At 38.2% G+C, this 13915-nt stretch overlaps 1 protein-coding gene across 1 annotated transcript; it reads right to left on the bottom strand.

The window, feature by feature from the left end:
- Positions 1–143: 143 nt before the first annotated feature.
- On the bottom strand, positions 144–2118 carry LOC146138402 (uncharacterized). Its single transcript, XM_083394009.1, has one exon. The coding sequence runs from the start codon at positions 2069–2071 to the stop codon at positions 989–991; it is 1083 nt and encodes a 360-aa protein (XP_083250135.1). The 5' UTR covers positions 2072–2118; the 3' UTR covers positions 144–988.
- Between the last annotated feature and the right edge of the window lie 11797 nt (positions 2119–13915).

Raw genomic sequence — 13915 nt, 5'->3', positions numbered from 1 at the left:
ACAGACGCATTTCAGTTTGAAAAATCAATCCTTCAGTGTATTTTTATTTATTTAGATAACAAATATAGCAAGATGTTATTTTAACATACGTTTTAAGTTGAAAACCAAGACATCAAATAACGTTTCATTAAATTGAAGTCGTTGCCGAAAATTAACCAATGTCAAGGTATTTAGTCGCACAAAAACGTTGGGCAAAATACGGCAAAGCTCTTGCAGAGCAAACATTTGTTATCGATCCTTCTATTAAACGCGTTTCCGAACAAGCCTACTTTTCTTGGTGTTCCCATTGTTCAAACAAAAGATAAACATCAGTCGATCAAGGTTCAACATCCGCTTGCGACAATACGAAGCTGAATTTCGGAAATGTTGCGAAAGCATATCGTACAAAAGGAGTGGTGAAAAGGCCGATAACCAGATGGAGTTTAGAACACTATTTCGTGTAGCAGCGGAATGCGAAGTTGACATAAGCTAAAAGCCTCCCAGAGTTTTTGTTTAGGAATGTCGGATTTCTTGAAGGGCGCGTTATTGTTGAACAACCACGAACGACAAACTCAAAGCTTTTGTTTGCTTTGGCAAATCTTTGAAATGTTCGGGCTCGAAGCTAAACATACTGCGGAAAAGATTCGCCTTTACGATAACAATATCTCAGTTTAAAAGGGAGGGATGTTTGAATTGTCAGAAAAACGCATGGTAAAAATCACAGTAACTAAGAAGCGTGGTCAACAGTAAAACATATTTACAGCATTTTGAACCCATTTAGGTAAATATCCCTATACGTTTTCTTGAAAGTAACAACTTGCGCGAAAATGCAATCGAAAACCTCGGGGAATAATGTAAATTGCGTCAAAGCACAAACAAAAACGGAGCAGCGAACAAAAACGAAAACTGCAACAACAAACAGGCGGTCGGACGTGGTAAGGCGAAGTAACTTCTACACAGACACACTCAATGGTACATATATGCAGCTTCTCAAGGCGTGTTGGCTGGGCTAAGCAACGGACGTGAGTTGCAAATTGCCGCCGATCCCAGCCACGGCAAACTGCTTGCCTGCGTTGGCCGAGTCGAGCGTCAGCACCGACTTACTGCTTTGCACCGACGCCAGCAGCCTTCCGTTGCCGGCGTGAACGGCGCAAGCGCTGTTGGTGCCGCTTCCACCCGCCAGCACCGGGCCGCTGCTGCCGCTTGCGAACTTTGCGCAGTAGAGAAACTCGCCTTCGGACTTCTCGTCGTGTGGGAAAGGCAGCGTCTTGTCAAGCGCTCCGCTGCGCAGGTCCCACAGCTGCAGGGCGTTCTTGGCCGACCAGGAACCGGTCAGCACCGTGTTGCCGGCCACGTCTAGCGCGGCGCCGCACACGTGAGGACCGGCGATGGAGCGTTTGGCGTTGCGAGGCATGCGCTTGTCCCAGAGCTTAACGCAGTCATCCCAGCCGGCGGTCAGGAACAGGTGGTTTTCGTCCGGATGAAAGCGAACGGCGAAGATGCGCTTGGTGTGTCCGGTGTAGATGCTTACCTCGTCCATGTTTACGTAGTCTGGCGCCGGAATGGTGCGGTACAGCTGGAAAGTCTTGACGTCGTACAGACGGATATTGCGGTCCTTGCCAACCGATACGAAGTAGCTGCCGTCCTGACACACGTCCAATGAACTGATCTCGTTGTTCTCTTCGTGAGCGACAAGCCGTGGTTCGAAGTCGGTGCTCGCCGCTCTGTTTAGCTCCCATAGGTTGATCTTTCCATTGGCACCAGCCGATACCAAATAATTGTCGGCGACGTAGTGCAGCGCCATCACGGCAAGGCCTCTTCTATGTCCGTGTATCACGTCGTGCACCTTGACGCCCAGCTTGTTATCCACCAAACATATGCCGCCGTTGCCGAAGCCGACAGCTAGCTCGCTGCCATCTTTTCTGTACTTGATGCTGTATATTCCCCACCTGTCCAGTGGAAGGGTCACCTTGTTGACCGGCGCGCCGATATTCGAAAAGTTCGCCACATCGTACTTGGTAAAGTCGTCGTAGTCTCCCACTCCGATGTTGTGGCCGGCCAAAATTGCCGCCTCTAGTCTTTTATGAGCCATACTGGGAATTCCAATACCCCTTTCAGTATTCTAGTTACATTTTTTTAGTGTTTTCTAGGTCTGAAAACTTTTTGTTCAATAATAATCAAAAGGGCATCAAATTTTCAACATACAAAAATTAAATATAGGGTACTCACAATACAAATCAACTCGTTATGCACACAAGCAAACATTACTAAACAAACTTAGCTTTTTACGATTACCTTGTATTTGACAGATGACTGCAATTAACATTATTTGCAAGTTATTTAAATATATTTTAACACAGAGACAAAATTAGAGTTTATTACTCCATGTCCAATATCCCATTTTTAAAAAAGGATAAGAATGTTCCACATTGAATTTAAAATTTTGTTATAGAACCACCTTAATATAACAGAACAGCTAGGTATAACTCAACTAATTGGCATGGACACAACATACTAAAACATTAACAAATTGTTACTATTTTATCAATTAAGTTTAACATTTATGACTTGAACAATCATAATTTATGCTAATCACTTTGTTGTGTTAAAATAAACGCATTCATTGACTCCTTAATTGATAAAATATTTGTGTTGTGTAATCTTTTATAACCATTTAGGTTTTAATGAAATTTAACTGTTTCAATTCAGTCTGGAGTAATGATTCACAACAAATAAACTCTAATTTGTTAGTTAATATATAATATCAAAAAAAAAATTAAATTTTATTAAAAACTTCCATCTCATACTAATAACCCGAACTTTGGCAAAAAATTTACTACTATGTGTGATAAAAAAGGAAAAATAAAGTTAGGTAAGCGACTGTGACCGCATGAAGTTTTATTCAATTTACGTAATAAAACCTTAGATTTATGTGCAAGCAAGATTCTTTATCAAAAAAGCCATATGGCGTTACAAAAAGAGCCATATATGGGTTGCAATACATAGGTTCCCGACCCCTGTAATAAAGCAATGCACAATCATTGAATTAGGGCAGGGGTTCCCAACCTATGGTACGGGAACCACTAGTGGAAGGCTTTCTAGGTGGTACGCGAGTAGCTTCCGATTTTTTACACACATAAAAATGGATTGACAGCTTTATACTTTGTTTATCTGGTTTTGTTTACAAAAAAATAATACCGAAGCCTATTATAATTGTAGTGTAACTATTTCTGTTGTTTTGTAACAATACAATCTTCACAATACAGGTCATGTCAATTGTGCACAGTTGTTTCAAACTCCTTACAACGCTGTGGGACAGTGGGCGTTAATTATGTCAAATATGGAAATAGATATATTTTCATTGCCCTTGATAAATATCATCTACTGTTTTATAGCTTCAGCTACATGTAGCATTAGAATAATGCTAGTTGTAGTTGTAAGGACAATATTTTTCTTATGAATAAAATACCATTCTATCAAATTAGTTGTTCTGCGAGAAGTGGTACGCGTGGCAGTACAGAGCGTCCAGGTGGTACGATATGGTAAAACGGTTGGGAACCCTGGGTTAGGGTGTCGGGTAGTGTTTGGATGATGGTGGGTGAAGTATTACTATTATTATTTAACCCATATAAAAATGGGCCAAAAGTTTCTCTATAAAGAATTATCCTGGGCTGTAACTCATTATTTTATTCTGATTGTTATTGAATGTTACTAAATTAACATGATTCTGATTTCTGACAACATAATTTTTTGCAAAAAATAGTTGCAGGTCTCTCTTTTAAAATAACTTATCTCCCTTGTAATAACTTGTCTGAACTCTCTTGTAAACTAACATGCCTCTGCTATAAAACTATAGGTTTGTGAACAAAATCAATATATACTCAATATAGTCAAACTGTAAAGAGGAAAGTCATTTGAATATATTGTTACTTTAATCCAAAAAAGTGGAATGCATAATCTACAATGGCATAATTTAATTTTTTGTTTAAAAATGCTATTTATATCTCATAAGAAAACAAAAAACTGAGGAAATTATCAAGTTCTAAAACATCATTTTGAATCAGTCCAACAAACCCATCCAAAACACACGTCCTGACAAGTCCAAGCCAAGTCGTTGGACAATAAAAATGTCATGGTCCAAGTCAAGTGTTTGAACACGATGACGATAGACGACAATGAACGACATCCACCAGGTTAACAACCTACGTTGACATGTTGAACTCACTTTACAACGTAACGAAGCGCAACACGCATATGCGTAACAACCAATCTGACATAGAGTAGTTATACATTGGTTTAGTACTCTATGAATTGGAATTGGCAAAGCAATTAGAGCTACTAGCTAGGCTACTCTTCAGTCAAAGAGATTATAATCTCTTTGCTTCAGTGAAGCGCGAACGTTTTACTGGAAAATAAAAACATCCTTCGATTCCTTATTTCTTGTTTGGCCCGCCAGGCAAATTTAGTCGGCAACTATGACAGCAACACATTTGCTTTTTCGCATTAAATAAAATTAAATACTATTATAACAATTTTATCGCAATACTTACATTCGTGCTGTGTTTTGATGTTTAACTATGCTACAAAGCCTATAGTTTCTCGTGATTTGACATCATACCAGTTAAAAACAGACCTGGGCAACATACGGCCCGCCAAGCAGTTTAATCCGGCCGCGGCCTTTTTTCCTTAAAATACATAGGCTAATCGAAAACAAGGACAAGTTTCTACATGTTTGGTTGTATCGTAAACAGGGACGGATCTAGTCATGATCCCGCCAAATTCGATTTTAGCCTGTTTTAAATACTAAAACTAAAATTGTTTTCGCGCTTCGCGCGAATCTCTAGTGTCCTTCTCGTATGTTCCATGCGATTTTTCGGCAACTTTACAGACAAATAACAACCTCTGCATTGTGGCCCTCTCTCCAACGAAAGTTGAACAAACTTAACCTATAACTTGTATAATTTTAGCGCATCGAAAGTATTCCGTCTTTAAAATATGAGCGAAATACCGTATTCTGAACTCTGAAGTATACCGATTTACACTTTGTTAATTTAATTTATTTACTGCCATGTTGTGTATTTCTTCCGATTTATATCGTATTTGCAATATGGCCATTGTACCGCAAGTAACACATCGGCAACTTGAAGCTTTATAAAGCCAAAAAAATATAGTAAGATTTGTTGAATGAAATTTTTCGTACTTTAATCTGAACTATTGGGTCAACGCGCCCAACAACTTCATAAACGCCAATATATCAACCAATGTTCTTTTTTTGTCTGTTCTTTATGGTTCACGTCACCCTCTAAATCTAAATTAAACTCTAGATTTTAAAACAATTATAGTCGCAATTTTTTTGCGCTTCGCTCAACGTCCTGAGGCCTTTTATAAATTCGAGTTAAATTGCACATATTCGCATAACTCTCAACGTAATATTATACTCGTTAGCTTATTCGATTTATTCCGTCAGAGTTTCTGACATCATTTTGCGTGTATTTGAGATCCTATTTGTGATCCGGCCCGCCACAACATTTTAAGTTTGTCATGCGGCCCGCGGCTAAAAATAATTGCCCACCCCTGAGTTAAAATGTCTAGGCGAAATCTTTAGTTTTAAACTAATAGCGTCAGATAGTACGGTGGTTAGAGACTCCCTGTTGAAATATACACAACTATTTTATTTCGGTGCAATATCTATACTTCCTTTTTGCAGCAGTGTATCAGATAAATTTGGCAAGGTCTATATTTGCAAGAAAATATTCTACCTATATTTTCTTGCACGAAGAGGTATAAAGAAATGAAATATATAGGCCTTTGCGCTGTTGTCTTGAACGGAAATAGTTCCCAGCTAAGCACAAGAGGTGCCAAATATTACCTACAGTTCTTTTTACGGTAGCTATACTTTGAAAAACCTTTAAAAACAATACCTTTCAACCAGGGCCACTAAAAGTCATATGGTTCAGCCGTAAACAAAGTTCACCATGTGTTGGCACTATTTGAGAAGTTAAAAAAGTCCTATAAAGTGACACTTTTTATATTTAGGGTATAGAAAAACTAGCCCTATATTATACCACGCCCTTGCCATTCAAAAATGCAAGGGCTCTTTGTATTTAAATTATAGGTATTTTACACTGCTACTACTTTTATTGATATAGCCAAAGCTTTATTAAAGAACTGTAGCCCATAAATCAAAGAAAACATGATAGAATTAAAGGAAACGCCAATACAGCAAGAAATAAAGTTTAGCATAGAATTTAGGCTACACGTACGACTGAGGCACGCAAAGAGATTTTGAATAGTTTTGCACACAGCTTGCTTCTCGAATTCCCAGCGTGTGTTCACTTCTTTGCTTGTTATAAGTTGGTGAAAATGACCGCGAAAGATTGGCGATGCTACAAAAGTCGTTTCGTTGATTTTGAATGCACGAAGGCGAATCTTTTCCCAACGCAGGAAATTGAGCCAAACCCGAAGTTTCGATGTTATGTACGGAGATCGGAAAATTTACTGCCCTGAAAAGATTGAAGATTTTATTATAAAACTAATCTTAATTAAAAATCAGTTATGGAAGATGAATCATTGTAGAAAATGTGGGTTATATATAATTAATGTTATGTTATAATGTTATATATATAATTAATGTTTTAGTGAGGCAGAGTCAAAACAGCAGTACAACTACCGATGTCTGATAATATCAGATCGGTTGCGATTCCGGAACCAAATTAGTTTGAGAGTTTCATCCATGGGTTGCGATTCGACGCTGCGATGATACTTTGAAAGGTGACTATTTCAAAACAAGAAGGTTAGCAACTGGGGGTAACTATAAACTCCTTAACGCAAAAGCAAGTTTTGTCTTTGTAAATTGAAAAAAATAATGATTTAAAAAAATGATTTTAATCAATTTTGTCTATTTTGATTGTTTTCGGCCTAATCATAGTAATGACGTCATTTGGTATAGAACTGGGTCGCGATGCCTTGTGTCTAAAATATCACCTAACGGTTTCGGAAATAAAATGTCAAGTATCGGACATCACTCATTACAAGCAAACTTGAAAAGAAAATTCGCTGGAAACGGAATACTAAAAAAAACAAAAGGAAATATAATAATTTTTAGTGATGTAGGCCTACCCAAAGTAGGCTACTTATGTGCCGTATATGTCCATTACAAGAGGCCATCACCATTTGATTTTATCTAAAATATCATCTCACAAGTTGTCGGTCAATTGGAAAATATTTCCTAAAATTTGATATGCTATTTGCGACCAGATGTTGTTTTTTTTCATTATTTTTGTTTTGTTACGTAACTAAAATAAAATAAAATGTAAGGGTGAATGTTAAGTGGAGCTATTCTTTGTATTTTCCTAAAAGCGGGCCGGGAATAACTAGTGCCAGTAGATGTTCGGATCCGGTCGTCAACCAATCTCGATTTAAGGATTTCGTGCCGCCACTTGGAGGCAGGGCCAGAGTTGCGCATCGGCAGACGGTAAACATTTTCACCGTTTTGGTTATGGTAGTAGTGGTAATAGCAACATAAATGTCAGTGTAAAGTTTAGTGATTACAATCCTAAAACAAACCCGGGTTTATTTTGAAAAAAGGGAAGTATACTTCCCGCAGTGATCTTTGAAGACTAATCTTTATTTTGCTTTTCGCCATACCGGTGAAGTCGCATGTGCGTCTTGAGGTTGCTGGTGGAGCTGAAGCGCTTGTGGCAGACGTGGCACTCGTGCGGTTTCTCGCCGGTGTGCACTAGGTGGTGCTTCTGCAGGTGAGCAAGCTGCGTGAAGCCCTTGCCGCAAGTGACGCACTTAAAGGGTCGCTCGCCCGTGTGGACGCGAAGGTGCACCTATACATTACAAAAGAAGAAAGGGAAAACCTGCGCTCGTAGACCAACTAAAGTGATGCGACTATTGCTTCTAATATGTCTAGAAGTTGTTTTTCTATGAGTGCTTTCAAAGAGCTTACTTAAACTCTCTTACTTAAAAACAAAATTGAAATTCTATATCAGGGGTTGTTAAATTTGGGGGCCGCACACCCTTGACTTAATTTATCCGAACAAAATGTCTTATAGCCTCAAAGTCCGTTCACGATTAGTTACTTTAAATTTAGAATAAACTGCATTATGCAAGGAGTGTTGTTTTTTCGAACGATAGACACATTTTTTTCGAACCATAGGCACAGACAGTGTAAAGAGGTGAATGAATGTAAAACAAGTATACAATATATTGAAAATGCGTTTAGTTTTATTTGGCTGTTGCTAAAAGATTTCGGGGTAGCTCACAATTTAAATTATACAAGTAAGCAAATCACATACGTAGGCTTCCAAGGACCGAGGGGAATCAAGGATTTCAAATATTTTAGGGACTATATGTAGCAAAGTTGTGTCATAAAGTTAAGTCGTAAAACAACAAATATTAAAGCACATGCTGTTCCTGAGCGAATTTCTAGGAAAATAAAAAATGAAATTTAAGTCCAATCGCGACAAGCTCAAAAGGATTTGATTTATTTCCTTTAAAATGTCTAAACTTTGAAAAAGTCGTCTGTATTCGGGACAGAAAAGAGTTTGGCAAATTTCTAGACATAAAAAATTATTGATTTTTCAAAGAATTACATGCCATATAGTAATTAATTTCACACATCGGGAAAAACATATAAATTAAAAAAAATCACACATGGCTGTGAGTTAGGTAAATGGGTAAAATACTAAGTCAAAACCGGACTCGGAAATTGGCCAAATCGTACATTTGGCTGGAGTAGGGCTCAGGTCCATTTTTTGGTCGGAGTCGAATTAGGGAGTCGGATTCAAGTTTTTTTTACTGACTCCGCCACCTTGGTTATAACTCTACCTGAAACGACCCATTTATTGGCAAATAAAGGTACTCTATTTTTTCCTTTTATTTGACTTCATGTAAAAACTAGAGAGAATAAAAATAAATACGTAGCAATTACCTTTAAATTGGAAAGCTGTCCGAAGCGCTTTAAACAGACGTTGCATTCGTAAACGATCCTGCCGTTTTCCTTGCGAAGCGGGTACGGAAGGGATTTGTAGCCGTTGCTTGGCGCGGAAATTGACGAAGGCCTGGTTGTATAAAATCGTGGTATTACCATTATTATCTGAGATACTATTTTATTTAAAGGAGAAGAAAGCCTATTTTTCCAAATACGATAATTTACACTAAAACCTCAAGCACACAAATTAGCTATAGAGCTTTCAACCTGTACGGTTGTTGGTGTACGTAGGGTTGACAGTTGATGTCCATGTGGTCCCTTCTTTTTTCAACCGTAGCCCCGAAGTTGTCCAATTGATCTCCTACAAAATCGAGTAAAACCGTGATACTGTTATAAATAAAGTTCGAGTTCATTAAACCAAAAGCGTAAGAGAAATCTTCCAAGAAGAAATTGTTTAGCCGAAAAAGAAAAGCAGTATTTCGCAACATTTTTCGAGAGTGTGACCCTTAATATGGGGCTCGAGATTAGAGATGACCGATATTTTGTATTTTTTCCGAAACCCTATATGTTTTTATCAAAACGGACATCCCAAGAGATATCAACATTTAAAACTGGTAAATATCAGTCTTTTTTTCGCTACTTACGCCAAAGAATTAATTATTAAACTTAATAAGGTTGAGGTATAACTTTGCTTTCAAATTTATTTTTCTAGACAAAATTACTTTTTAGGGTGGAAGCCGCTACGTTGGATAAACCATGATCGAGTTGTTGTAGCATTTGATTGCGATATACCAACCTATACGATAGTATCACTTGGCACCGGCCCACCGGGGTCAGGTTTGAAGCGCTATTATTAGACATTCCTAGTTAAGGTTACCGCTAGTGAACCGGTGAAACACAATCTTAGAAAACACAAATTTCTTAGTACCAACCATGAAACGATTTCGCGTCGCTTCTCTTTGCCTGACTACAAGTCGTCGACTGCCGTTGCCGGCTATCAACCATTAAAGCAGCAGAAATTGTATCGGCATTGGGACGCTGACTTTCTTGTAATTCGTTCGGTCGATGTTTCGCGTACCACGACTTCAACATGTAGGGGTAAAGCGTCGCCGCCGCCGACAAGAAGGCGTTCCAGTTTTTGGCGAAGATTTCCGGCGACATCTCAGGTGTGCAGACGGGAATTTCGCTTTGGATCAGACTCGAAAAAGCGCTGTGAAAATCGCTGTCGTGATAGCTTGACGAAGTGCTGCTTTGTGGACCGGCAAACTGTTGTTTTGCTGCGTCTTTTAGGACTGATCCAACCTCCCGTGTTGCGGGGTAACTTGCAGATGTACGCAGTTGATCAGCTGTAGTGTTGTTGTTCAAGTCTAGCTTGTTCTTTTCCCTGGTGGAATTTTGAGATAAATCCAAAGCGGCTTCCTGTTCAAAACGAATTCTTCCACCAGTGCAATTAGTCTCACTGGCGCAATTAACACTTTTTATATCCGGCAAAAACTTCGCCTGGCTCAAATCAATAAAAGCCTCATGATCATCCTGTCCATCCATTATGTCTGGCAAAAGTTAAATGAGATTTAAGATTTCCCCAAGTTATCCTATTCATATAGTAACAAAACTACAGTAAATCACTGCCAACTGATTTTTTGTCAATCTTTATATTCGCATCGGTTCAATCGTGAGAAACTCTCTTGTCTTTATTACTCTCTCTTATACACTGACTAACTTTCCTGATTTACTTTCCTCTGTTGCTTTCTAACAGGCGTTCGCCTAATTATGTTTTCTGCCTTAAAACAAAGGCAATCAACGTAAGACGCAGACGCGGGAAAATCATTTTCAATTGTGTTTACTGATAACGCCGCTTTCTGCCTTGAATATGCGTTATTTTTACAAACTCGTTATCTTTTTTGACAAAAACAAAACTCAATTTGCGCTACGTGTAAACTGTATAGTAAAGAATGTGACAAGTTGTGGCATTGCAAATTAAAACTTGTACGAACGATTGCGTTACTCAAAGTCAATTCTGTGTCTCAATGTAATATTCTTGTTTTTTATCTGCAAGCTTTACGCAACCTGATGATTGTTTTGTGTGCTATACTGCTGTGACAAAATCAGAATTCGTTATGCAGTTTCTTTGCTATAGTCTCTAGGCAAACTTGCCGTTCAAGCGCGTTGTGATTCACTAAAATAAACGATCTAGCGGGTTCTGATTCAGGCAAAAATTTGCAATTTCGCGTTCTAACTGCCGCGATAATGAACTGTGCAGTAAGAGAGAGAAAGAGAAGGCTTAGCGGAGCAAGAGGGCCAGCAATGATTAAAAAAGTCTTTCCTGTGATTGAGATGCGAAGTCGATTCATTTGTGGCCGAGGCAGGATGCTTGAAAAAAAGTTTAAAAAATTAAAGTTTGCCGGACTGGTCAGCGCCTATGCGCGGCGTCGAGCGTTTTCGAACTATGATCCGGAAACTGCAATTATTGCAATTCGTCGCTGATTGTGAAGCAAAACTGTCGCTGCTGTTTTGTGACGTCTGAGGTAAAAGTTAAACACTACAGAAGCTGTGATGCCTCCTGTAGCAATGTTAAAGTAAAGCTAATTTAACTTCGTTTGCTTTGTTTTTTAACTGAGGAAATTACCCAAACTGTGTGCCGCGGGTGATTTTTAGGTTTGCTGCGCAATTTTTTGTAATTTTGGAAAACAACCAATACGTAGCTTGTGGTATTACAAATACGCCGGCTAAACATGCGAGACTTCATACTTAAAAAAATTAAGATTTTGCCTATAGCCTTTTTGTGTAGTAAGGGCCGTTGTTAATTTTAAATTAAATTGCTCTAAGGCAGGGGTGACGAACCTATTTGCTGTCGCGGGCCACTTTGTCAGTTACCGCTGAGTAAGCGGGCCACACAGCTTTTAACTCATGCTATAAAACCTGGTAAAATCATAAAAAAATGTTCAATGGCAAGCTAAGCTTACGCTCAACTAGTTACTACTGCAATGCACTAAAGCAGCAACAGGCTCATGGTGTTAAATTTAATTATTATTAGTATATTTTATAACACAACAATGAATAAACAGTTGAATCCTAAATTGATGTTACTGTATGGATTTACACAACAGTTTTTACGATCCCTGCATGATATATTTTAACGACCCCTGCATGATATGGTTCTTAATCTTCTTTTAGCCGCGCCCCCCTTTTGTCATTTTTCTATGCCCCTACGAAAAGCAATTTGACATTTTATGACCAATATCACTGAGACAATATGAAAATAGTTAAGCGTATTGCTGGTCGGGCGTAGCGCGAAAAAAATTAAGTTTTGATTTCCTTGAATTGGCTAAATTGCAATTGAGGAGGCTTTTAGCATTGGGCACACAACAAATTGCTGTGCTCGACACATTGATTTATATCGAGGTGAGTTTGCAAAACGTGTTGTGAGGAAATTGACTCCCCAAGTTGTAAGGCTGTGATGTAGAGCGCAAAAAGTCAAGCGCAAAAATTAAACATTACGTTCTCGTTTTTTAAAAGATGTGACGACACACAATACAACGGCAATATTACAAAGAACGTTATAGATTTGCGCAAAAAAGAGTTCCCCTGTTGCTAGCCTGTTATCATATATAAAATATTGAACAAAAATTGTTCGAAAGGGATAACTTTTATCATCTATCTATTAGTTAGCAAAACTAAAATTAAATAGGGCCATTATTTCTTCGATGAAATATGTATAACATATAGACAGAAAACATGCAGTGGCACTCAATGAGAATTTGAACTTAAAAAGAAAAAAAGTAGATAATTCAAATTACGCGCGTAGCGCGACAATTTTGGGCAGTTTCAAATGTAAAGTTGGGAAAAAAAACAGAGTTTGTACATCTGTAGAAATGGTGCCTAACCTAAACGAAACCATTAAAATCACGGAAGAAAATTAAATAATTAAGTAAAGCCGCGCCCCCCGGTTAAGAACCGCTGATATACGCGTTATTTATATCGGCTATCAGCTTTTGATATCGCATCGCAAAGAGTAGAAGCGGGTCAAAGAAACTTTAAGACTGCCTTGTCCTCACCCGAATGCTTCGCGGGCCACACAAAATTCTTTTGCGGGCCACTTGTGGCCCGCGGGCCACGTGTTCGTCACCCCTGCTCTAAGGAGTAAGCAGTAAGCCCTTATTCCGAGGGATTTATGCCTTACTCGAACGATTTTAGGCCTTATTCCGTCGTAGACATTGCTGCGTGTTTGGTTTTATTATGTCGTTGTCGTATTACTGCTGTGAGAAGTAGTTCCGCTTTAGATATTGTTACTCTATACTGTATAGAATGTAATTCCCAACCTATATGTTGTGGCCAACCCATTTCCAAAGTCAATACGCGACCCCCAGTTTAGTTGTATTACACATAAACTATATAAAACTAGATTATAGTCATACAATTTAGGAGGATGTTAACATTTCTAGACAGACGAATTTACGTTAAAAGCATGCACAAGTAACGAACTAACGGATTCTCGTTTCTTTGCTTCTAACGACTTTTTTATCCGAAATATAAATATATCTTGCGCCTATGAGTAACAATGAAATTGACTTCCTCTAGCTCGTAAACTACTGTTACGTAACAAAAAAACAATAGGAATGTTTTTAACATCTCAAATAAAAGTGTTTTAGGCAGTGATTTTTTTATTTTTGAGGGGTACAGAAAGTTGTGAAACTAAAAATACTGAATGATCTGTATTGCTTTAAAAGTATATCTAAAAGGTTATAAAGTCAGAAACGTAATATTTTCTGATTTAGATCATAAAATATGAATTTTTGTTTTTTTTAGCAAAGATTGAACAAAAGTTAATTCGTACAGATAACGGTCTAGCAGCTCATGTAATCATTAAAATGTGATAATTTTTGGAACAGGGAGGTTGTATAAGTTCTCAATATGAGTTTAGCAGAGCATTCGAAGCAGTATTTTTATTTTGTTGTGTAGCCTAATGCTAAGCATGTGATATCAATTTGGTTTGTAACA

This window comes from Ascidiella aspersa, chromosome 7, assembly GCF_963924565.1.
Source record: "Ascidiella aspersa chromosome 7, kaAscAspe10.2, whole genome shotgun sequence".
Classification (NCBI taxonomy): Eukaryota; Metazoa; Chordata; class Ascidiacea; order Phlebobranchia; family Ascidiidae; genus Ascidiella; species Ascidiella aspersa.
The sequence above is the reverse complement of the archived record's forward strand: the minus strand, read 5'-3'. Positions and strand labels throughout refer to the sequence as shown.

Bases quoted from the DNA above. Each gene is read 5' to 3' on its own strand.
- LOC146138402 (XM_083394009.1), bottom strand. From the start codon at position 2,071: ATGGCTCATAAAAGACTAGAGGCGGCAATTTTGGCCGGCCACAACATC.